Genomic DNA, 26,718 nt, shown 5'->3' with positions numbered 1-26,718 from the left:
TTCGAAGTTGTAGACGGCTAGCTAGATGGGAGTTGGAGGGGGTCACTTTTTTTTTTTTTTTTTTGAGATGAAGTCTCGCCCTGTTGCCCAGGCTAGAGTACAGTGGCGTAATCTCAGCTCCCTTCAACCACTGCCTCCCAGGCTCAAGCGATTCTCCTGCCTCAGCCTCCCAAGTAGCTGGGATTACTGGCACGCACCATCACGCCCAGCTAATTTTAGCATTTTTAGTAGAGACAAGCTTTCGCCATGTTGGGCTGGCTAGTCTTGAACTCCTGACATTGTGATCCACCTGCCTCGGCCTCCCAAAGTGCTGGGATTATAGGCGTGAGTCCTCAAAAAAATAAAAATAAAAAAATAAAAATAAAAAGGCCGGGCGCGGTGGCTCAGGCCTGTAATCCCAGCACTTTGGGAGGCCAAGGCGGGTGGATCATGAGGTCAGGAGATCGAGACCATCCTGGTCACATGGTGAAACCCCGTCTCTACTAAAAATTCAAAAAATCAGCTGGGCATGGTGGCGCATGCCTGTAATCCCAGCTACTCAGGAGGCTGAGGCAGGAGAATTGCCTGAACCCAGGAGGCAGAGGTGGCGGTGAGCCGAGATCGCGCCATTGCACTCCAGCCTGGGTAACAAGAGCGAAACTCCATCTCAAAAAAATAAAAATATAGGCGTGAGTCACTACGCCTGGCTGAGGGGGTCACTTTTCTTAAAGTCTATTTCTGTACACCTACTGTGTACCCACAAAAAGAAAAAAAAAAAATACAAAGTTTAGATCTAAATAAAGAAATAGAATAGCATCAGTGATAAGAAAGAGTCAGAATCTAGGCTGTTAACTTTGTAAACTCCCTGCAGTTATCCTATGTGTACAAAGAAACAAAGTGGAACCTAAAATTGACCATCAAATTTGGCCAAACCACATTAGATTAGCAAAATGAGGAAGGAGGTGCTAGAATTAGGCTGTGGGTTCTGTTCCATTGTCTGCTTAAAGCTTTCATCCCACATTACAAACCATTTAAAAAATTATTTTGGAAATTGCCCCAGTTGTGAGCCAACAAACTAGTTCCTTTTGTTTACTTCTTCTGAGGCATAGTCTCACTCTGTCCCCTAGGCTGGAGTGCAGTGGCACAATCTCGGCTCACTGCAGCCTCCACCTCCAGGTTAAAAAGTGATGCTCTTTTTTTCTTTCTTTCTTTCTTTCTTTTTTTTTTTTTTTTTTTTTGAGACAGAGTCTCACCCTGTCGCCAGGCTGTAGTGCAGTGGCACGACATTAGCTCACTGCAACCTCTGCCTCCCAGGTTCAAGCGATTTTCCTGCCTCAGCCTCCCGAGTAGCTGGGACTACAGGCACATGCCACTTGCCCAGCTAATTTTTGTATTTTTTAGTAGAGATGGGGTTTCACCGTGTTGGCCAGGATGGTCTCTTATCTCTTGACCTCATGATCCACCTGCCTCAGCCTCCCAAAGGGCTGGGATTACAGGCATGAGCCACCGCGCCTAGCCGTTAAAGTGATTCTCTTGCCTCGACCTCACAAGTAACTGGAATTACAGGTGCATGCCACCACGCCTAGCTAATTTTTTTTGTATTTTTAGTAGAGACAGGGTTTTGCCATGTTGCCCTGGCTTGTCTTGAACTCCTGACCTCAGGTGATCCACCCACCTTGGCCTCCCAGAGTGTTGGGATTACAGGTGTGAGCCACCATGCCCAGCCATTAAGGGAACCAAGTCATCAGCAACAACAGTAATTGGAAATGGAGTCCAGATTTTTTTCTGTATTAATTTGCTCTGTTATATTATGATGTAACCAATTTGAGTTAATAGAGAAAGTTAAGTTTTGGCTTACAAATTTAGTAAGCAGTGCCTAGTGCATTCAAGTACAGAAAGTTTATCTTTTCATAGATTCTTTCCGTACTCGATAGAAAAGTACAAAGAATAAAGATTACTGAATAGTCTGCTATCCATAGGTAACCATCTTCAACATTTCTATGATATTCCTCTAGAAATTTGTAGTCTCTGTATGTAAGATGATCTTTTAACTTGATGAAGTGTTTAACAGCATAGTGGTTTTTTGTGTAAAGACTTGGGTTTTAATCCTAGCTCTCTTCTATTTTATGCCTTTGTGGTTCCAATCAAATAACTTTTCTGAGCTTTAATGTCCCCATCCAGGAAAGAATGGGAATAATAGGATCTCTATAAGGGGTTCACTGAATATATTTTTTTATATATATAATATGTTATATATTTATTTTCTAAAAAAGTATATGTGCTGTGCAAGATACTGACTTTCAGAAAGCATCTGTTCTGGCATACTGGCTTTGCTTCTTTCTAAGCCTAACCTCTTCACTTGTGCACTAGATTCCTTACTAAGGACAAGGTTCCTACAAAGTTCCCCTCTCTCTTTTTCTTTCATTACCAGGTTTCCCCCACTCTCTTCATTTAAATCTTTTGTGGCTTAGATTTTTATTGATTGATTGATTGATAGATATATAGTTATCTAGATGGGAGTTTAATTATAGAAGTTTTCTTTACTTTAATGAGGCTGTCTCTTGGGTTTAAGTGGATAGAATTGGTTGCAGTGATTTTCATCCATTATTTAATAAAGTCAGAACTATAAATTAGGGTCTTTCATCCTCAGCACTATTGATATTTTGGGTCAATTTTTTTTTTTTTTTTTTTTTTTTTTTTTTTTTTTTGAGATACAGTCTCACTCTGTCACCCAGGCTGGAGTGCAGTGGCACAATCTTGGCTCACTGCAACCTCTACGTCCCAGATTCAAGCGATTCTCTTGCCTCAGTCTCCTGAGTAGCTGGGATTACAGGTATGTACCACCATGCCCAGCTAATTTTTGTATTTTTATAGAGACTGGGTTTCAGCATGTTGGCCAAGCTGGTTTTGAATTCCTGACCTCAGGTGATCTGGCCTGCTCAGTGTCCCAAACTGCTGGGATTACAAGTGTGGGCCAAATAATTCTTTCTTGTGGGAGATATCCTATGAGCGTAGGATACTTACTAGCATCCCTGGCCTTTACTCACTATATGCCATTAGCACCTTCAGTTGTGACAAAAAATGCCTCTAGTCATTGCCAGATGTCCTCAGTGGGAGTTGAGAAGTGGAAATAGTCACCCATTGAGAACTACTTACTATAAACATTGACTCATCTATAGCAATTATAAAGGGATAATTATTTACCTGTTTTCCTAATAGTCTTGTAAAGTATAATCCTATTATCAGCCTGCCAAATGAATGTTTTTGACCTCCAGAGATGACAAATAACATCTGGAATTCACTTAAGTATGTGTTAAGAATGCTGGTAATAACATGGTGGTTATGGAGGTGGTCTATTTGCACCTCGTCTCCTAGACCACAATGATGATGATTATAATAATCAGGTTACCATTTGTGGATGACTACTGTGTACCAGGCACTATGCCTTGGTGTAGTTTATGTAGACGTATTTTACAGGAGAAATCCTATGAAGATTGCCCAAGTGTGATGCAACTATAGGTGCTCCTGTCAAGTTAATGAGCTATGTATACATTTCATCTGACTCTTTTTTTTTTTTGAGATGGAGTTTTGCTCTTGTTGCCTAGGCTGGAGTGTAAAGGTGCGATCTTGACTCACTGCAACCTCTGCCTCATGGGTTCAAGCTATTCTTCTGCCTCAGCCACCTGAGTAGTTGGGATTACAGGCATGCGCCACCACACCTGGCTAATTTTGTATTTTTAGTAGAGACGGGGTTTCTCCATGTTGGTTAGGCTGATCTCAAACTCCCGATCTCAGGTGATCTGCCTGCCTCGGCCTCCCATAGTGCTGGGATTACAGGTGTGAGCCACCACTCCTGACCTCATCTGACTCTTGATTGTCAAAACTAGATGAGACCAGGTGGGCACAACGGCACACATCCTACTTGGGAGGCTGAGATGGGAGGATCGTTCAAGCCTGAGTGTTCAAGTTCAGCCTGCGCAACATAGGGAGACCTGTTTTTAAAAACAAAAACAAACTAGATAAGGCCAGAAAGTCTGGTTTGACCAGAATAGTCAAGTAGTATCCAGTATCTCAGGAGCAGAGAGATTATTTGGTAAAGGTGAGGGTATGTAATTACCAAACATGGGCTGGAAGTGGTCGGTAGAGTGCAGAAAATGAAGAAGCATTCCAAGGCAAAGTACAGGTCAGATTTCCTGAGCCAGCATTCTCTGAATTGGGTAGATTCTCTTCTGTTAGAACTGGCATGTAAGTATGGATGGAACTGAACCCTCTGTACAGAGCACAGGTTGAGCATTCCAAATCCGAAAAATTGAAAATCAGAAATGCTCCAAAATTTGAAATTTTTTTTTTGGAACCAACATGATGTTCAAAATAGATACTCTATTGGTAAGTGTAACGCAAATATTTAAAAATCCAGGAAAATCTGAAACACTTCTGATCCCAACCATTTTTGATAAGGGATATTTATGGTTTCATTTTTTTAAAGGGCTGTCTTGAGAGAATTATTTATAGGTTGATAACTCTTCACAGCCTGTGATTTGAATTAATCTTTAGGAACAAGGCCAGGTGCGGTGGCTCACACCTGTAATCCCAGCACTTTGGGAAGCGGAAGTGGGCAGATTGCTGGAGTCCAGGAGTTCTAGTTATCCTGGGAAATATGGTGAAGTCCTATTTCTACTTAAAAAAAAAATTAGCCAGGCATGGTGGTGCATGCCTATAGTCCCAGCTACTTGAGAGGCTGAGTTGGAAGAGCCTCGGAAGTTGTGAGCCGTGATAGTGCCACTGGTCTCCAGCCTGGGCAATGGGAGGTGAGACCCTAAAGTAAGTAATTACTAAAAACTAGTTTTCTTTTTCTTTTTTTGAAACGGAGTCCCACTCTTGTTGCCCAGGCTGGAGTGCAATGGCACAATCTCGGCTTACCACAATCTCTGTCTCCTAGGTTCAAGCGATTCTCCTACCTCAGCCTCCCTCCCCAGTAGCTGGGATTACAGGCTTGCACCACCACACCCGGCTAATTTTGTATTTTTTTTTTTTTTTTGAGACGGAGTTTCGCTCTTGTTACCCAGGCTGGAGTGCAATGGCGCGATCTCGGCTCACCGCAACCTCCGCCTCCTGGGTTCAGGTAATTCTCCTGCCTCAGCCTCCGGAGTAGCTGGGATTACAGGCATGAGCCACCATGCCCAGCTAATTTTTTGTATTTTTAGTAGAGATGGGGTTTCACCATGTTGACCAAGATGGTCTCGATCTCTTGACCTCATGATTCACCCGCCTCAGCCTCCCAAAGTGCTGGGATTACAGGCTTGAGCCACCGTGCCCGGCCTAATTTTGTATTTTTAGTAGAGACGGGGTTTCTCCATGTTAGGCAGGCTGGTCTCGAACTCCTGATCTCAGGTGATCTGCCTGCCTCGGCCTCCCAAAGTGCTGGGATTACAGGCCTGAGCCACCATGCCCGGCCTAAAAGCTACTTTTCAAATCATATTTAATGAGTGAAGACCTGAGTTAAAGGATTTAGCATACTGAATTATCTTAGTTGATTCATGCTGTACTTACGTGGGCCTCCTATTTCTTGTGGCCAAGATAACATCAACAAAAATAATTGTCTCAGGGCACACCTGAGAAGATTTAATTATGTTAATTATACTACTGTTCCTTAGTGAGCCTTCTTAATTTAGTACCTATTTTGTTTGGGTAGCTACTTTCCAATATTCAAGTGGTACTATTTCCAGGATGAGTTTTGGCAGTTGATATTTATAATATTAGTAATTCATGTATCTCCCCCTTTCATTTTACTGTGTTTTATGATATTTTGAGAAGTTTTATTTATTTATTTATTTATTTATTTATTTATTTATTTATTTAGATGGAGTTTCACTCTTGTTACCCAGGCTGAAGTGCAATGACACGATCTCGGCTCACCGCAACCTCTGCCTCCTGGGTTCAGGCAATTCTCCTGCCTCAGCCTCCTGAGTAGCTGGGATTACAGGCACACGCTACCACGCCCAGCTAATTTTTTGTATTTTTTTTTTTTTTTTTTTTTTTTTTTTTGAGACGGAGTTTCGCTCTTGTTACCCAGGCTGGAGTGCAATGGCGCGATCTCGGCTCACCGCAACCTCCGCCTCCTGGATTCAGGCAATTCTCCTGCCTCAGCCTCCTGAGTAGCTGGGATTACAGGCACGTGCCACCATGCCCAGCTAATTTTTTGTATCTTTAGTAGAGACGGGGTTTCACCATGTTGACCAGGATGGTCTCGATCTCTCGACCTCGTGATCCACCCGCCTCAGCCTCCCAAAGTGCTGGGATTACAGGCTTGAGCCACCGCGCCCGGCTGTATTTTTTTTTTTTTTTTAGTAGAGACAGGGTTTCACCATGTTGACCAGGATGGTCTTGATGTGTTGACCTCGTGATCAACCCACCTCGGCCTCCCAAAGTGCTGGGATTACAGGCTTGAGCAACTGCGCCCGGCCTGAGAAGTTTTATTTTTAAGAACTTTTTATTGAAAGATAATGTCAGTGTTCAACTTAATGCATCTTTACAAACTGAACATACCTGTATAAACCCCACATGACCTGGCACCTCAAAGCTCCCTTCATTCTCCTTTCTAATCACTACTCCCACCCCCAAGGGTAATGACTATCCTGGAATGAAGGCATAGCTTGATTTTACTTGCTCTTCTGCTTTATATAAATTGAATTTTACATCATTTACTCTTTTGTGTCTAGCTTCTTTCAATCAACCTTATATTAGTGAGATTCATGTTTATTTTGCTTTGTTCTATATTATTCCTTTTTATTGCTGTATATTTTCCATTATGTGAATGTACAATTATCATTTCACTGGTTTTTTGTTTATTTATTTATTTTTTTATTAAATGAATGACAGGTTCTTTATGTTTCCCAGATTGGCCTCCTCAAGCGCCAGGACAACTAGCCTGAGCCACGACGGCTCCTCCATTTCACTGTTAATTGTCATCTGATCATTTCTAGTTTGGGCTATTTTGAATTGTGTTGCTATGAACATATAAATGCATTTATTTGGGTTATTTATCTGTCACTAGCATTGTTAGGTAATACTGTAAGCTCTAGTGTATAGTACCAGTTTTTGAAAATGGTTGTACTCATACTAAATTGCATTTCTATAGCAGCGTGTGAGAGTTTGTTAACTTCTCTAACACTTGATATTTACCCTCTTTTTCATTTTAGCCATTCTGGTAAATAGGTAGTAGTATCTTAGAAAATCTTCTGTTGGGAAAATTAGTTGCAAATTTGGGACTCTTGGGACTTTATTTTTTATTTTCTAAATAAAGTCAGGGTTTCACCATGTTGGTCAGGCTGGTCTTGAACTCCGGACCTCAGGTGATCCGCCCACCTTGGCCTCCAAAGTGCTTGGATTACAGACGGGAGCCACCACACCCAGCCGGAACTTTAATCTGTTACACCAACCTCATGACACTACTGAAGCCTCAATGATATCTCTTCCTCCAGTTGAGTCCCTTTGCTTAGGGCAAGCATTATCTTCAGTCTGCACTCAGAATTAGCAGATATTCCCAGAGAAGAAAATGGATGATTATCATCAGTTTACCTCAGAGGGTGCTTGCCTCTCTGGAATTCTAGTTTATCCAATTCTTGTTGTTTGTACAACTTTCCAACATCTTTGCAAATGTAACTTGTACTTTAGTTGTTGAAGTTGAATTAATTTGCTGTGAACTGCTATATCCTACCCAGAAATGGACGTTGTCAGTAGGTTCTTGAGATTTTCTATATGCACAATCATACTGCTTGAGAATCATGTTATTTTTTTTTCTTCCTTCCCTTCCCATCTTTATGTGTTTTATTTCTTTTTCTTGGTTTATTTGGACTGATTAGAACTACCAATACAGTGTCGTAATAGAAGTGTTAGTGGCGCCCTGTTGGTGGGGGAGGGTAGGGAGATTGTTTACATTGTTTGTAATGTAAACTATTGAGTATACTATTGAGTATGATAGTTACTGTAGTTATTGTGATGCTTTTTAAAATGAAGAAATCTAATTCTAGTTTGCTGACTTTAAAAAAATACGTGAATGATTATTGAATTTAAATACTTTTCTGCACCTACCAAGATGATTATGATTTTCCTCTTTTTTTCTGTTCGTGTGGCTTAATGTATACTTTTAAAAAATAGTATACTTAAACCCATTCATGTCTACTGTAATAATTATTTTTGTTTCCTTTCATGCATGAGACAGTTCTGTGCATATACTCTCTAGCTTTAAAGTTGTTATACATTTAATCCTGCCAAGTATTGTTCTTAGCTAAGGGACTCCTTTGGTAGATTAGAAGCATTCCAGACTCTTCTTACTACCTCTGTTTTATATGCAGAGGAAGGAGTAAAAAAACTGAAAACTTTCCTTGGAGCATTTATTTTGACCTCTTTAATTTTTGTTGCCTGGTTTTTGTTATTTTGATTGTAAGGGAAGAAGAATGGGACCAGGGAAGGACTGTGAGGGTGATAAACAGGAGCTGGAGAATAAACTAGTACATGATTTCCTTCAGCACCACCTTCTGTTCCTCCCCTTCCCACGCTTCCTCTTTCTCTGTAGTTCCAGCTTTACCACAAATCAGTTTGCCCTTGGGCAAGTCACTTAACTACTGATTTTTTTTTTTCTTTTTGATTATGCTTTAGTATGCAAGCACTGAGCTTTTTGTTTCTCATTTGGAGTTGAAGAGGATGACTGTGAACAGCTGTTATGACCCACCACTTAGGGAGATTGGAAAGATTAAATGAGCAGTTTATAAACCATATGCCACTTTAATAAAAATGAGAGTAATTGTTAGGATTAGATTTGTACAATGGTATTCTATCTTACTTTTCTTTTCTTTTTCTTTTTTTTTTTTTTTTTTTTTGAGATGGAGTCTCACTCTTAGCCAGTCTGGAGTGCAGTGGCGCGATCTCGGCTCACTGCAACCTCTGCCTCCTGGGTTCAAGCAATTCTCCTGCCTCAGCCTACCAAGTAGCTGGGATTACAGGCATGTGCCACCATGCCTAGCTAATTTTTATATTTTTTGTAGAGGTGGGGGTTCCACCATGTTGGTCAGGCTGTTCTCAAACTCCTGACCTCAGGTGATCTGCCCACCTTAGCCTCCCAAAGTGCTGGGATTACAGGCGTGAATCACCATACACAACCTGTATCTCACAATTTTTAACAGCCCTAAAAACTCCATGTGGAAGAAAGATACTTGTGAAACACCCTTGGTACCCAAACTACAACTGTAAGAAACTCTATAGTTACCTCTGTGGCACAAGGTCTAAAACAGAGGTTTTGTTCATTTGCTTAAACTTTATTATAATGTTTCTATAAAGTGTTTTGTGTTAAGCTTGTCACTTTTGGAATGAACAACCATTGATATGCATGCATCAAACTAAAACATTTGCAAAAGCACTTCTCTAAATGATACTGCTTTAGAATTTCTTTAAATTGCAACCACCCTACTTCATTTAAGGGTTTATTTGTTGATCATAAACTCCTTTCCAGATGGCCAGGACATAGAGTTATAATAGCTGATATTCTGCCTGGCACAAAGGGAAAACATGAGGGCTGAACAAGATTTAACTGATGTGATTTTATTTTGTACCCAACTTGATGATCTAGCTGGTGTATGAAGTGAGGTATATCTCCCCTATAACTGAAGAGCTTTGGGTAGGTGGTTCCCTAAGATATGTTGTTATTTTTTAGTTCATGTAACATTAATAGCACTTGGGATATATGGTCTTAAACATTAATATATTGAGGCCTCTGAGGGCTCATACCTCCGCTATTTGTCACCCCTCTGCTTATTTACCTCTGCTTTCTGCAAGGAAGTGGGAATGTTCTGTGGTGTGGTTTGAATTCCAAGCCAATTCTCTCTGGGCTCCTCTTCCCCATGCATGAGTTCCAGAGGCCTTGATTTCTACCTGTGGTTTTTGAGAGTGGGTGGATGGATTCCACAGAAGGGAGGTTTTGGTTTGTAATTCACCATTAACGTGATCACTCACCCATTCAGATATATAGGTCATTATTTCTAAATCAGGTCTGACTTTAAATTTGTAAGAGAGCAATTGAAGTGAGTAGGAAGCAAAAAGCAAAGTAAAATTTCCCAATCTGCTGCTATATTGATTGTGAAACACTTTAAAGAGAGATGAGAAAGACCAAAAGGTCATCTCAATGAAAGATTCTTTACATAGTAAAATTTACTCTTGGTATGGAAGTTGGAAATGACCTTATATTTGGGGATTTGTTTTTGCAGACCTGAAATTTATGCCTTTGCGTGTCTTAGTCCATGATCTTTACCTGGAGTTCCTGTTGTAGTTCATTAGCACCATGCTTATTGTTTTTCCACTACATTCCTCATGTATTTTCCTCATTGTCAGGCTTCACTCACGTATTCCTTTCTACTTTGATTGATTGTCCCCTTGCCTTTTATTTGGTGTGCTTCTACTCTCCCATTCTAGACAGGGTTAGGTACATCCCCTTTATTACTCCCATAGTGCCCCAGAGACAATTTTGTCACCACACGTAAAAGATAATGACCTGGGCTGGGTATAGTGGCTCACACCTGTAATCCCAGCACTTTGGGAGGCCAAGGCAGCAGTCACTTTAGCCCAGGAGTTTGAAAGACCAGCCTGGACAACATGGCAAAACCCCATCTCTACCAAAAAAAAAAAAAAAAAATTACCTAGAGGTCAGGTGTGATGGCTCATGCCTATAGTTCCAGAATTTTGAGAGGCCAAAGCTGGTGGATTGCTTGAAGCCAGGAGTTCGAGACCAGTCTGGCCAACATGGCAAAACCCCATCTATAAAACAAAACAAAACGAAAAATTAGCTGGGCACAGTGGTGAGTGCCTATAGTCCCAGCTATTGGGGAGGCTGAGGTGGGAGGATTACTTGAGCCTGGGAGGGTAAGCCTACAGTGAACCAAGATCGTGCCACTACGCTCCAGCCTGGGTGACAGAGTGAAACCCTGTCTCAAAAACAAGAAAAACAAGATAATGACCTGTTTTCATATCTGACTTCATCACTAGTCTAGGTTCCTTCAAGACAAGGACTCTGGTGTACCCATCTTTGTATAGTGTGATGCCTGGACCTTAATAGACTTCCTTAGATGTTTGTTTGAATATGGAGGGGAGGCTGAACAGAGGACTGGGTGTTAAGAGTTGAGTTTGGTTATAATTTTTTGTTGTGTGATCTTGGGGAACTGATTTATTAAACTCCTTGAGGTTCAGTTTCCTTGTATGTCAGATGAGGGAGATCTAGCCTACCTGGGATCTTGTTAAAATGCAGATTATGGCTCAGTAGGTCTCTGGTAGGTTCTGATATTTTGCATTTTTAAAAATTTTCTTTTTATCTCTTCTTTTTTTTTTTTTTCCTGAAGGCAAGATTAGAGAACAAGATATTTTGCATTTTTAACAAGCTCCCAGGAGAAGCCAGTGTAGCCAGCCCATGAACTACAAAAGACTAGATAACATCTTAGTGGCTCTTCCGGCTTTTGTCTTCTGTGATTATAGTCACTGTTTTAAATTCTGAACAAAATGACAGAATATGTATTGTAATTACTAAATATCTCTCTGGTTTATCAGAGTGCTGAAAACAGACAATTCTGTGCCTTATGAAGTTACCAGTGTATAATGATGTCCCTAGAATTGAAAGTAATTTTATTGCTCCTAAAATTTTGACTTTAACAAGTTAAAAATATAAATGTCTAGGAAAGCATTTGAGTTAACACTGGCTTGTCATCTAAATTGTCAGTATGCTTGCTTATTGGAGAACATTTGCCATAAATAAAATTACTCTAGAAGGCTTTATGCTAATGATCTGAGGTAGACAGACAGGTGTATAAATGCAGAGACAGGCAAGATGTTGATGAATTCATCATCAGAGGAGGAAGAGTTTCCAGTCACTGTCTTCACTTCTCCAGAAGGTAAGAATCAAATCGTTGTAGGAAGTGATAGATAACGCTATAGGTAAACCCAGTCTTTGTGTTACATAGGATTGCCGGGAATAGGTTTTGTTTGAAAATGTTGCTACTGTTTCTTTTGGGTTTTACTTCCTTAAGAAGTCATGATACTTGATTAGGGAGTATTGTCACCTTGGAAATTTTTAGCTTTCCTTGATTCTTTGTTGTTTTTTGTTTTTTGGTTTTTGTTTGTCTTTTTCTTTATTTTGTCTTTTGTGCTTTCCTTAATTCTTTGTACAAAAGTAGTTGGACTAATTTTTATGTGTGACTTACAGAATAAATCCATCTCTACTTTCAACCACATCAGGAATATTAATCTAGCACAACTCAGTGTCCAAATAAGTTATATCCATGCCTGTGATGGACTCTGATCATTTGTAAATAGTTCTTACTGGGCTGGAAACTTCAATTTCTTGTTATTCTGTCTACCTACATCCTACTCTGTGTTTTATAATTTTAATATTTTTTGTCTAAAGAAATAAAAATCTGGACAAGGGACTGTGTTTTATAATTTTAATATTTTTTGTCTAAAGAAATAAAAATCTGGACAAGGGAAGTTGAAACCTGGAAAAAAAGTGTAGATAGTTGAGGTGTTTATCTTTTTAGAGTTTTTAACTTCTCACACAGTAAGATAATTTATACTTCCAAAGTGAGCTATATTTCATCTCCCCTCTACAGTTGTGGTTTGGACAGAAGTTTAAGACAATCATCATCATCATTGTTATTACATTTTAATCATTTGTAATCCTTGGTTATCTAAGTCAAATTCACTGGGTCAAGCACCATAGAGGAAATTGACTATAACTATCACTAGAAGATCAACCATTGCCTGGGGTAATTTCAGGCATTCTCTTTGGTACACACTGAGGTTCTTATTAACGCTGCCGTTTTAACACTGCCTTTCTTTCTGGGGGTCTTAATGGAAACTGCTTTGTGGCTTATTTAGTGTTGTGTTGCTGCTAGGGTGGGACTCATTTTAAAAAATAGCTTAATTTATATCAAACTCAATATTATTTTTAAACTGTGTACACACTGAAGCCATTTGATGTAGACTAAACAGATTGTCCTTTGCCAAATATCTTAACCAGGACTGTTTTTTTGTTTTCTTTTGAGATGGAGTCTCACTCTGTTGCTCCCAGGCTGGAGTGCAGTGATAGGATCTTGTCTCACTGCAACTTTTGCCTCCTGGACCGTTTTTTGTAATCTGCTGAAGAGCTGAATGCCAATTCAAGCGCTTCTCCTGCCTCAGTCTCCCAAGTAGCTGGGATTACAGGCACCCGCCACCACGCCTGGCTAATTTATAGTATTTTTAGTAGAGACGAGGTTTCACCATATTGACCAAGCTGGTCTTGAATTCCCGACCTTAGGTGATCTGCCCACTCGGCCTCCCAAAATGCTAAGGTTATAGGCGTGAGTGACTGCGCCTGGCCTAGGACTATTATCTGAGTTACTTGTACCCCTCTTTTGAGTCTTAAATAGACCATTTCCTGTCACCCTGAGAATTATTACCATTTTTCCACAAACATCATTTTTTAGACTTTGCACTTGCATATTTTCATCGTTCTTTAACATTGAATTTTAAGTGGCTTATGGCTAATGAGGTAGAAAATAATTGTTAATAATCGTTTTTCACTTTCAATTTGCTTTTGAATTTTCCAGTAGTGACCTTATAGCCCCAATATGTTAATATCATATTTTATGCTTTGTTTTTCAAGAAATTATTTTTACTATAAATAGGGCAAGACCATTAGCATTATTTGTTGTAAAGTGCTATGTGATTTTAAAAACCAGTATTATACATTTAGTATGTTATGTTGATCTGTAAAATTTCATGTCTTCTCTCCTCTAAAGATCTATCAGCATTGTTAGAGAGGGCAAGAAAAAACAAAGATCTAGGGGAACTAGGAGACAGTCTTAATAGCAACAAACTCCTTTGGTTTATCAATTATTATGCAAATTAGAAGAATAGTTATAGGTTATTTCAGAGAAGAAAGTATGATGATGAAAGCAAACTAGATGTTTTTCCTCCTCAATTTCTAGAGATTTTGACACACACAAAAATATTTAAAATAATTGTATGCCTATTTCTTCCCCCTCTTATTTACCTTTAAATCTAGCTGTCAGTCTTTGAGGAGCAGTCAGATCTATTTATTTTGTCTTGCAGGTAAGAAGCAAACTCTTAGAGTGTTATTTTTTCCTCTGTAGTTTCAGATATGTTTTTGGCTTTACTCAATTATATACTGGCAGTATATAACCTGCCAGTAGTAGCAGGTTCAATTTTTTTTTTTTTTTTTTTGGTCTATTAAGCAGTCTCCAGTACAGACAAAAGTAACATCTACCCTACTCTAAAAAAACATGCAAGGCCGGGCGCGGTGGCTCAAGCCTGTAATCCCAGCACTTTGGGAGGCCAAGGCGGGTGGATCACAAGGTCAAGAGATCAAGACCATCCTGGTCAACATGGTGAAACCCCGTCTCTACTAAAAATACAAAAAATTAGCTGGGCATGGTGGCACGTGCCTGTAATCCCAGCTACTCAGGAGGCTGAGGCAGGAGAATTGCTTGAACCCAGGAGGCGGGAGGTTGCGGTGAGCCGAGATCGTGCCATTGCACTCCAGCCTGGGTGATGAGAGTGAAACTCCGTCTCGAAAACAAACAAACAAACAAACAAACAAAAAACATGCATACCCCGGACTCTGGAAAGTCCCTTCACTGCACTAATACCAACCAAAATCCCTACAGGATTCTGTGTACTGATAGTCCTTTCCCATCACTGTAATCTAGCCTTTCTAGAGAAGAGGGAAGACTATCCGAGGGGCCAGGCGTGGTGGCTCATGCCTGAAATCCAAGCACTTTGGAGGCCAAGGCGGGCGGATCACCTGAGTTCGGGAGTTCAAGAACAGCCTGGCCAACATGGTGAAACCCCGTCTTAAAAAAAAAAAAAGACTGTCGGAGGAAGCCCTTTGTAAGATAATTTTTCTGACATCTCTGTTAAGATTGCTAGACTTTTCCCGCTCTGGCATTCAGCTCTTTGGCAGATTACAAAAATTACTTAGGGTCCTTCCAACTTTTTGTTTGTTTGTTTTATGTCCTTGTTATTGCCACCATCCTAGGACAGCATGGGTCTCTTATTTTATATTAGGACTTTACAAGATTGTTCCTCATGGGGGGTTTGTTCCCTATGTTTTGAGCATGTATATATCAGACCTGCAAGTTCCAGATTTACCCTATCTTTCAATATTATCAATTTGAGCAGTGTTTGGGCTGACCGAGTAATAGTTCTTACACAACATCTCACATTACTCTAGCAGATACCTCTGAAATAGTGTGAAAGAAAACTCTTATTCTAGGCTGGGCAGAGTGACTCACACTTGTAATCCTAGCACATTGGGAGGCCGAGGTAGACAGATTGCTTGAGCTCAGGAGTTCAAGACTGTGTCGTAACATGTTGAAACCCCATCTCTACAAAATATACAAAATATTAAGCGGGTGTAGTGGTGCGTGCTTGTAGTCCCAGCTGCTTGGAGGAGCTGAGGTGGGAGGATGAGGTCCGCTTGAGGCCAGGAGGTTGAGACCTGCAGTGAGCCAAAATCACGCTACTGCACACAAGCCTGGGTGTCAAAGTGAGACCCTGTCTTAAAACAAACAAAAACTCTATTCTAGTTCTGCATACAGATCAACACATGGTCTAATCCACCCTGTCTCAAATCCCTATCCATGTGCTCTTTTAGATTCAAAGATGGCTCCATGAAAACAATTTTGTTAGCATTTCTCTGAAAAAATGCGGGGTAAGAGGCAGGAAAGCAATGACTGCATCCTGTAGAGTGGCTATAAAAGGTTTCCTCCAGCATCAAAATCTGATGATGTATTGTATGGGTTTGCTTGATGCTATTCTTTGCCCTTAAAAAAAAAAAGTTACAATCCAACAATCAATAATATTTTTCTTTTCAGTTTCGAAAAAAAGACTTACAGCAAAATGAATAATCCAGCCATCAAGAGAATAGGAAATCACATTACCAAGTCTCCTGAAGACAAGCGAGAATATCGAGGGCTAGAGCTGGCCAATGGTATCAAAGTACTTCTTATTAGCGATCCCACCACGGATAAGTCATCGGCAGCACTTGATGTGCACATAGGTACAATTTAAAATTGTGAATTAAGCTTTGCTTAGTTTCATTGTCCTAATGTTGACATTTATTACAGAACTTTCCATACATGTCTAAATACTCAGTAGTTACTGGTTCCATGTACCTTATTTTACACCAGAACCCTCTTAAAGCTATTAGTAACCTACAGTTGTCTCAGTCAAATAATCTTACATTTCCTAAGGACATCTTCTTAGCTTCCCACCTAAGGTGACCTAGCAGCAAAATTCATTCCTATCCTTTACAGGAACAGTTCTGATTTTTTTCACCTTGGTACATTTAATATCATATTTCTTTTTTTGGTGGGGGGAGGGAAAGGGGTCTGGCTCTGTCACCAGGCTGGAGTGCAGTGGCGCGATCTTGGCTCACTGCAGCCTCCACCTCTGGGTTTAAGTGATTCTCCTGCCTCAGCCTCCTGAGTAGCTGGGACTATAGGTGTGCACTACCACCCCAGCTAATTTTTGCATTTTTAGTAGAGATGGGATTTTGCCATCTAGGCCAGGCTGGACTGGAACTCCTGACCTCAGGTGATCTGCCCACCTCAGCCTTCTATAGTGCTGGGATTACAGGTGTGAGCCACTGCACCCTGCCGAGTTGTTTATTATGTATGTGTACAGTTAGTGGAACAGTGTTTGTTTTTGTCCTCTTTGAGAAGCTTTTATTTAACTTAGTGGCATTTTAGAACTGAGGAAATAAGGTAATATTGAACAAATAATTACTCCCTACCATAATGCTTTGGACTACCAAAGTGCTTGGCAAATGTCATCTAATTTGTACTTACGCAGCCCTCTAAGATGGCTATATATTGAAGCAATTGAGGCAGGACAGGTAAAGTATTATGCTTAACGTTTCACAGCTAGAGAGCTGGTAACCCTCAAACGCATGGTGTTAGCACCGCGCTGTATGGTCTCCTGCAATGAAACCATGATGAGAAAATTTTAGCTCTTTAAAACTGTGATTCCAGCTCTTTCTTCCTCTCTAGCACGTGGGGAAACTAATGTTCAGAAACACTAAGTAAGCTGCCCAAGGTTACCAACTAATTAATGTCAAGAGCAGGCACTTGAAACCAGTCTTCTGACTTACCTTCTGGCTTACAAGTCTTCTGATTTACCTTCTAAATAATATGATTTTGGGTAGCTTATGCTTAACTTTCTCTGATTATATGGTTGAAGTTGTCATGCTAACGAGAACTACAAATCATCTCTACTTACTAGCTTTCAACATAAAACCATGATTTATTATATGTGTTTTCTCTTTCAGGTTCATTGTCAGATCCTCCAAATATTGCTGGCTTAAGTCATTTTTGTGAACATATGCTTTTTTTGGGAACAAAGAAATATCCTAAAGAAAATGAGTACAGCCAGTTTCTCAGTGAGCATGCAGGAAGTTCAAATGCCTTTACTAGTGGAGAGCATACCAATTACTATTTTGATGTTTCTCATGAACACCTAGAAGGTGCCCTAGACAGGTAATGCTGAATACTCTGTGAATTATCCAACTTTGTGTAATTACCACATTCATAATAATAATTATTTCTACAGAGATGGCTTCATAGCTTTATAGTTTAACAAAAGGTGGCTGGGCATGGTGACTCATGCTTGTAATCCCAGCACTTTGGGAGGCTGACGTGGGTCGATCACAAGGTCAGGAGATCGAGACCATCCTGGCCAACATGGTCAAACCCCATCTGTACTAAAAATACAAAAATTAGCTGGGCGTGATGGCGCATGCCTGTAATCCCAGCTACTCAGGAGGCTGAGGCAAGAGAATCGCTTGAACCAGGGAGTCGGAGTTGCATTGAGCCGAGATCGTGCCACTGCACTTATTCTAGCCTGGTCAACAGAGTGAGACTCCATCTCAAACAAAAAAAAACAACAAAAACAAACAAAAAATCACAACAACAACAAAAAAAACCAAGAGGTATTTTAACCTGTGTTTTTCCCTGTGTTTTCTGAAAAAGAAAAAATAAGTGATGTCATATATTTACTTTGTGGTAAAGGAACAATGATGGCATGACTTTAAATGAGCCTGCAGGGCTACAGAATATTTTATTGATGTATAGACTTCTCAGAAGACCTTTCTATTCTAACTGGTGTTACATATAAAGCATGTGATGAAGACTAACTTGTGGTGGTGTCACTGATCTCTTTTCAGACATACTTCTGTTCGAGAATGCTAAACCTCTCCTCCCTCAGTTCCTTGCTTCTCAAGGATGCTTAGTAGATACAGAATGTTTTGACCTGCTGTTTCAACCCTGGGGGTATTTAGAAAGTATTTGCTGGAGCAAGCTCCAGTAGGCCAGTTTAATTTCTTGGTCATTTTTTTTTTTTTTTTTTTTTGAGATGAAATCTCACTCTGTCACTAGGCTGGAGTGCAGTGGCACGATCTCGGCTCACCTGTCTTAGCCCCCTGAGGAGCTGGGACTATACAGGTGCACGCCACTGTGCCCAGCTAATTTTTGTATTCTTAGTAGAGATGGGGTTTCACCATGTTGGCCAGGATGGTCTCAATCTCTTGACCTCGTAATCTGCCCACCTCAGCCTCCCAAAGTGCTGGGATTATAGGCATGAGCCACCTTGGCCTGAGTACGTGCATGCGCGCGTGTGTGTAGTGTATGTGTATATAACATTTTTTTGTTTTTGTTTTTGAGACAGAGTTTTGCTCTTTTCAGGTGCGCGTGCGCGTGCGTGTGTATAAAATTTTTTTCAATACGGGTCAATAGAGCAAAAACAAAAAAGAAAAAAAAACCTTTTTTTTTTCTTTTGAAACAGAGTTTCACTCTTGTTGCCCAGGCCTGTGTGTGTGTGTGTGTGTGTGTGTGTGTGTGTGTGTGCACGCGCGCGCGTGTGTGCGCGTGCACACGCATACATGTACTTTTTTTTTTCTTTTGAAACAGAGTTTCTCTCTTGTTGCCCAGGCTGGAGTGCAGTGGCATGTTTCCGGCTCACCTCACCTTAACCTATGCCTCCTGAGTCGAAGCAGTTCTCCTGCCTCACCTTCCCAAGTAGCTGGGATTACAGCCATGTACCATTACACCCGTCTGATTTTATGTTTTTAGTAAAGATGAGGTTTCACTGTGTTGGTCAGGCTGGTCTCAAACTCATCACCTCAGGTGATCCATCCACCTTAGCCTCCCAAAGTGCTGGGATTACAGGCGTGAGCCACCACGCCCAGCTTCAGTCAATTTTTTATACAGCTAACAATTTCTAATTTTTTTTATTACATCAGCGATTTGATTCATTATTTGAAGTACAACTTATCCTTGGTGAATTTTTGTAGTTTTCTTTCTTTGTTTTTTTTTTTTTTTTTTTTTTTTGGAGATGGAGTCTCGCTGGAGTGCAGTGGCGTGACCTTGGCTCACTGCAACCTCTGCCTCCTGGGTTTAAGCAATTCTCTTGCCTCAGCCTCCTGAGTAGCTGGGATTACAGGCACACTCCACCACTGGCTAAGTTCTGTATTTTTTAGTAGAATTGGGGTTTTACCATGTTGGTCAAGCTGGTTTCGAACTTTTGACCTTGTGATCTACCCACTTCAGCCTCCCAAAGAGCTGTGATTACAGGTGTGAGCCACCATGCCTTGCCCAAATATTAATAGTTTTCTGTGATGTCAAGGTGAATTCAGCAACTTTTTGATGGATCTGTAATGAAATTTGACTTGTAGTTTGAGTCATTGTCAGCTTTATTTGCTTACTTTTAATAATAGTCATATTTTTGAATAAACATTATCAAGGCAAGGGCATGGGTTTACGATATGTGCTGGGTTAGAGTAGTCTGTTTCCTACTTACTCAATCTTTATGTTTCAGTTTTTAGGCAGCAGCTTTGAGGTGTAATCATCTTTTATATGTATTCCCAGAACACTTCCATTAATGAGTTTTCTGGGATCATACACTGTATTTCATTTCCTGCTTTACAAATGCTTCAGCAGATGTTTGTATAATAGATCTCTGTATGATGGAGGATGTCTGTTACTTGGCCCACACTAAAAATCCACTTGTGTAAGAGGATCATTTTAAAAACTTGATTATACTATGTCATAACATGGCTCTTTATCTGGGCCTATCCAGCTTTGGTATACAGATATTAGACCATTTTTCTCAGCCTGGAGATATTGAGGTAAGTAAAAGATGTTATATGTCCAGAAATTCTCTCTTTCCATACATCTTTGATTATAGACTCCAGATAGAGTTTCTTCTTGGATTGCTATGAGAAGAGTACTTAGCACAGTATCCTTTTCACTTATGCACTTAAAATAAATAGCATGTAATGATAATGGCTTCTGTGACAGCTGGACTGCGAGGTGTAGTAACTGAGATGTTTATACACCCAGGAGTCCCTTAGGCCAACTGAATAAAGAAGTCCTGTCAGAGCCTCTACTCTTAGCTTCATCTGAATCAAGTCTTATTCTATAAAATGGAATGTAAAGTTTCTTAAGAATTACTACAGGAATCATGAGTTAAATTCAACCTGATATAGAAGAGTTAATTTATTAACTGAAGGTATCTTAGTTAAACTTTGGTACTATTATTAAAGAATAGCCTCAAGAAAGGCATAGTGGTTACTTATGTTAAAGTTACATTCCATGTTATTTGTTGAATCACTGCTTATTAAAAATTTATAGACTGTTTCTCTTATGAGTTCATAAAAGCCCATAATCATGGCTTAGACAAACTATGTCAAACCTAATGTTTTTCACTGCATTGTTTTTTCCTTCTAATTCAAGTTTTTCTGCGTAAGAAGAAGGAAATACTCAAATTGAGCCTTTTAACAGTAGGTCACTCGTTTGTCCTAAGGTGCCTGAGTCTTAGTGAAATTGCACCTAAAACTGTAAATTTAAGATTTGCCTAAAAATTATGATCTGCCTTTTTCTTTCTTTTTCTTTCTTTTTTTTTTTTTGAGACGGAGTTTCGCTCTTGTTACCCAGGCTGGAGTGGAGTGCAATGGCACGATCTCGGCTCACCGCAACCTCCGCCTCCTGGCTTCAGGCAATTCTCCTGCCTCAGCCTCCTGAGTAGCTGGGATTATAGGCACGCGCCACCATGCCCAGCTAATTTTTTGTATTTTTAGTAGAGACGGGGTTTCACCATGTTGACCAGGATGATCTCCATCTCTTGACCTCGTGATCCACCCGCCTCGGCCTCCCAAAGTGCTGGGATTACAGGCTTGAGCCACCGCGCCCGGCCCTTTTTCTTTCTTTCTCTCTCTCTCTCTCTCTTTTTTTTTTTTTTTTTTTTTGGAGAAGTAGCCACATATATAAAGTTTTTATACACATGCCAAATTAAAAATTTTAAATAGATTGCTGCTGTCTCCACAATCTGCCTTTTTGGTGTTAATTTTTAAATATTGTGCTGGTTTTTTTATCATCTCTGGAGTAGATTGACTCCTCTGCATTTATCTCTGTTCAATATTAGATTTTTCTTCTGTTACATAACACTTACTTTATATTCCTTTTTTCTTAGTAGCAGTGGCAGTTTTGTTTCTGATTCTGTAGAATTAACATTTCCTACCTAATAAGTTTCAAAAATATTTTTAAAAGGCCATTCTTTTAAAATGACATCTTTCAAATTGTTAATTATGTTTCATACCCTTAGGTTTGCACAATTTTTTCTGTGCCCCTTGTTCGATGAAAGTTGCAAGGACAGAGAGGTGAATGCAGTTGATTCAGAACATGAGAAGAACGTGATGAACGATGCCTGGAGACTGTTTCAGTTGGAAAAAGCTACAGGGAATCCTAAACACCCCTTCAGTAAATTTGGGACAGGTTTGTCAACAGCTGCTTTCTTTGACTCATTTAAACCCATGGCCACTGCATAGTGTTATATTTTATGTATATATAAAATATATTTGTTTATTTATGTGTACAACCCATGGCATATACAGTTTATGGCATATTTTACGTTTCAGGATAGATTTCAAAATTCCACATATCTTCTTACATCCTGTTCAAATAGGGTTCTAAATGTTTTTATTTATTTATTTTTTTGAGATATTGTCTTACTCTGTTGCTCAGACTGGAGTGCAGTGGTGCGATCTCAGCTTACTGCAACCTCTGCCTCCCAGGTTCAAGTGATTCTCCTGCCTCCGCCTCCTGAGTAGTTTATAGGCGCCCACCACCATGCACAGCTAATTTTTGTATTTTTAGTGGCGATGGGGTTTCGCCATGTTGGTCAGGCTGGTCTTGAACTCCTGACCTCAGGTGATCCACCTGCCTCAGCCTCCCAAAATGCTGGGATTACAGGCATGAGCCCCACCGCACTCTGGCCTAGGGTTCTAAATGTTTAAGCAGCAGAACAGTTAAGATTTGTGAATCGATATTAACCCAGCATTCCAAATGGAGAAGATAATAGATTTTTTATTCTGAAGCTTACCTTCCAAAGTTCTTTTTTTTTGAGACAGAGTTTCACTCTTGTTGTCCAGGCTGGAGTGCAATGGTGCCATCTTGGCTCACCACAACCTCTGCCTCCTGGGTTCAAGTTATTCTCCTGCCTCAGCCTCTTGCACGTCTGGCTTATCTTGTATTTTTAGTAGGGACAGGGTTTCTCCATGTCAGGCTGGTCATGAACTCCTGACCTCAGGTGATCCACTCAGCCTCTCAAAGTGCTGGGATTACAGTCATAACCTACCATGCCCAGGCCAAAGTACTTTTTTTTGTAAAGGCTCACTGTAGGATTGTTGAATCCACTTGTCCTCATTGCCTCCACTTCTGTTAATCCAGATGTATAGCATCTGCTATGGGGATAGCTCTGTAGGAGATAGGACAGTGTAGAAGACACACAAGATCCCTGCTCTAAAAATGCTACAATTTCCTAGAGGGAGGTAAGAAATGGGGATAACAGGGAGTAGAATAAGATAAATGTAGAGACTCTTGACTTTATAATTGTACCTTTTTCTTTATTCAGTTTTTTCATTAAAAGTACTTGTTTAAATATTTAAACGGTACAAAAGCATTTAAAGTAAAAATAAAAACAAACACAAAGGGTATCTTTTTTTTCCTGGCAGTCCAACTCACCAGAGGTAATCATTGTTAACAGACTGCTATATGTTTATCTTTTTCTTTTTTTTTTCCTTTATTTTTATTTATTTATTTATTTATATTATTGCTATATTTTTAAAGTACTGTTTTTGGTATTATAAAAGTATATATATCTATACAAGAATGCTAATAAGTTAGCGTGCTTAGGAATTGATGCTTAAAAATTAACTATTATGAGAACGTGCTTATTTTATAAATTAGTTTGGGAACTTTTTTTTTTTTTTTTTTTTTTTGAGACGGAGTTTCGCTCTTGTTACCCCAGGCTGGAGTGCAATGGCGCGATCTCGGCTCACCGCAACCTCCGCCTCCTGGGTTCAGGCAATTCTCCTGCCTCAGCCTCCTGAGTAGCTGGGATTACAGGCACACGCCACCATGCCCAGCTAATTTTTTGTATTTTTAGTAGAGACGGGGTTTCACCGTGTTGACCGGGATGGTCTCGATCTCTTGACCTCGTGATCCACCTGCCTCAGCCTCCCAAAGTGCTGGGATTACAGGCTGAGCCACCGCGCCCAGCCAGTTTGGGAACTTTTTAAAACCATAAAGACAACTTTAAGTTTGGTTATTGCCGGGCGTGGTGGCTCAAGCCTGTAATCCTGGCACTTTGGGAGGCCAAGGCGGGTGGATCACGAGGTCAAGAGATCGAGACCATCCTGGTCAACATGGTGAAACCCCGTCTCTACTAAAAATACAAAAAATTAGCTGGGCATGATGGCACGTGCCTGTAATCCCAGCTACTCAGGAGGCTGAGGCAGGAGAATTGCCTGAAGCCAGGAGGCGGAGGTTGCGGTGAGCCGAGATCGCGCCATTGCACTCCAGCCTGGGTAACAAGAGTGAAACTCCGTCTCAAAAAAAAAAAAGTGTGGTTATTATATTAATATATCCAACAGCAGTTAGAGAAATTAACATAGCTTTACAGAATAAGGAGTTTTCAAAAAAATTATACTTTGAAGCAGTGATATTGTATTCTTTAGAACTGTAGTACTTGGCACTCAATATTAACATCATTGCCAAGATGAATAATAGTGTGGTTCTTAGAATGTCTACATAAATGCTAATTTTTTGAAAAGTGATTTTTGTGGAGAACATCAGCATACATGGTATGTCAATAAGGGAATGTGAGTTTTAAAAAACAAATTTCAGGCCAGTCATAGTGGCTCATGCCTATAATTGCAACACTTTGGAAGGCCAAGGTGGGAGGATTTCTTGAGTTCAGGAGTTTGGGACCAGCCTGGACAACATAGTAATACATTGTATCTACGATAAAATAAAATAATTAGCCAGGCATGGTGGTGTGTGTCTGTAGTCCCAGCTACTTGGGAGGCTGAGGATGGCTTGAACCAAGGAAGCTGACTACAGTGAGCCACAGTTGAGCCACTGCAACCCAGCCTAGGTGACAATCAGACCCTGTTTAAAAAAAAGAGTGTTGTTTTTGTTTTTGTTTTCCAAAATCATTACATTCAAATGATTATTTGTTCTTTAAACTAGTCCCTTTGGTATGTTAGATACTTATGCAAACAATGCTGCTATTGTGTAGAACATGTTGGAACTCCTCTTTGGGAATTGCCTTCTTTTAAATAGCTTCACTGGTAACACATTATAATCAGCATAATCAGAAAGCAGTTACACATTTTCCAGAAATAAATCCAGTGAATAAGGTGAGTAATGTTACTTCTGGTCACAAACAAGGAATATTTTTTCTTTTTTCTTTTTTTTTTTTTTCTCTAGAGATGGAGTCTCACTATGTTGACCAGGCTGGTCTTGAACTCCTGGCCCCAAGTGATCTTTCTGTCTCAGCCTCCCAAACTGCTGGGATTACATGCATGAGCCACTGTGCCTGGCCGCAGGAACAATGTTAAATGTTCTACAGGAGGATTTCAGGAATGATGGGTAAAGAGATACATTGCATGGCATATCTATATGGGTGAAGTTTCAGAGCATATTTCTTTTTATGGCCTGGCAAAGCTAGGCAGTTAACAAAGTACAAGGTAATATAAACAGCTGAGAAACAAGTGAGCCAGATTCAGTACACAGTAAAGAAAACATGATATAAGTAATGCAAATGTCAAGTTATCTTCATTAGAATTATAAAATTAAATTGAATTTTATGGAGTAGAAGTTCTATGTGTTTTTTTTTTTTTTTTTTTTTGAGACGGAGTTTCGCTCTTGTTACCCAGGCTGGAGTGCAATGGCACGATCTCGGCTCACTGCAACCTCCGCCTCCTGGGTTCAGGCAATTCTCCTGCCTCAGCCTCCTGAGTAGCTGGGATTACAGGCACGCGCCACCACGCCCAGCTAATTTTTGTATTTTTAGTAGAGACGGGGTTTCACCATGTTGACCAGGATGGTCTCGATCTCTTGACCTCGTGATCCACCCGCCTCGGCCTCCCAAAGTGCTGGGATTACAGGCTTGAGCCACCGCGCCCGGCCTGTTCTATGTGTTTTTAAGGTTACAGGTATATTTGAAAATTCGGTGAAAGCTGGATGACCTCGTCTCAGATGTCATGCATATATAAAACTTTGCAAAAGTAATCCTTGAAGTATAGGATCCTTGTCAGAAATTCATGCTAATTTACGTAGATTGCTTTGACCTGGTCTATTTTTGTGAATGCGGGCCACTTGTTCATCTTGGGTTTTTTTGTTTTTTTTTTTTTGAGACAGTCTTGCTTTGTTCCCCAGGCTGGAGTACAGTATGGTGATCTTGGCTCACTGCAACCTCCACCTCCCAGGTTCAAGCTATTCTCCTGCCTCACACTCCGCCCCGCCCCAAATAGCTATAGGTTCCTGCTACTATGTCCAGCTAATTTTTGCATTTTTGGTAGAGACAGGGTTTCACCATGTTAGCCAGGTTGGTCTCTAACTCCTGATCTCAAGTGATGCACCTCAGCCTCCCAAAGTTCTGGGATTACAGGTGTGAGCCACCACGCCTGGCCTCAACAAGGGATTATGATTTAAAATAATAATACCAGGAAAATGTATGTATTTCTGAATGAATAAAAACCACACATTGTATTATCTATTTTAAGAAAACTTCACAGTAAGATGTTTGTCCCTTACAGTCATTTTTCATGCTTCAGAAATAGTATAGTGACTTTCAAACTCTTTTGTGTATAACTCATAGTAAGAAGCACTTTTTATGTAGCAATTCAGAGTACATATATGTGTTTGTGTAAGCAGCTGAAACAAAAGTTTTGTCAAACTTTATTTTACATTATGAGATGTAGTCTGGCACTTTCTGTTATATTCTGTTTTTTTCCTACAGAAACTCTGGTCTGTTTGTACTTTAAATTTATTTAATTACAATATAATGGGTCCTGACCCACAGTTTTAGTAGTCCAAAGTGATAGACAGTAGACTCAGAGCACTGGATAAAACACAGCACTCATCCATGAACAAAAATAAACCACCACAACAAAACCTTTTAAGCTGATTAAAAGCTGTTGTCAAACATCGTGATTAATAGTGATTTCAAAGGATTTCTGTTGAAAAAGCAAGGACACCCACTATCACTTTTTGTTTTGCTGTACTTATATGTATTAATCATTGCAGTAAGTCAAGGGGGGAAATGTGATTACAGAGATGGAAAGGAAGTACAACAAAACCA

The 26,718-nt window shown here is 40.1% G+C and overlaps 1 protein-coding gene across 6 annotated transcripts in view; it reads left to right on the top strand.

The window, feature by feature from the left end:
* IDE (insulin degrading enzyme) overlaps positions 1 to 26,718 on the top strand; it is a 141,220-nt gene that overhangs the window by 40,844 nt on the left and 73,658 nt on the right. For 5 of the 6 annotated variants that reach the window (XM_074382581.1, XM_039465130.2, XM_003922391.3 and 2 more), the window contains exons 2-4: positions 15,894 to 16,078; positions 17,348 to 17,555; positions 21,676 to 21,845. In XM_074382581.1, the coding sequence (XP_074238682.1) occupies positions 15,894 to 16,078; positions 17,348 to 17,555; positions 21,676 to 21,845 (563 nt within the window). Of the gene's footprint in view, positions 1 to 9,038; positions 11,910 to 15,893; positions 16,079 to 17,347; positions 17,556 to 21,675; positions 21,846 to 26,718 lie in introns of those variants that run through there. The other variant, XM_010333277.2, reaches the window with a different exon arrangement.

This window comes from Saimiri boliviensis, chromosome 12, assembly GCF_048565385.1.
Source record: "Saimiri boliviensis isolate mSaiBol1 chromosome 12, mSaiBol1.pri, whole genome shotgun sequence".
Taxonomy (NCBI): Eukaryota; Metazoa; Chordata; class Mammalia; order Primates; family Cebidae; genus Saimiri; species Saimiri boliviensis.
The sequence above is the reverse complement of the archived record's forward strand: the minus strand, read 5'-3'. Positions and strand labels throughout refer to the sequence as shown.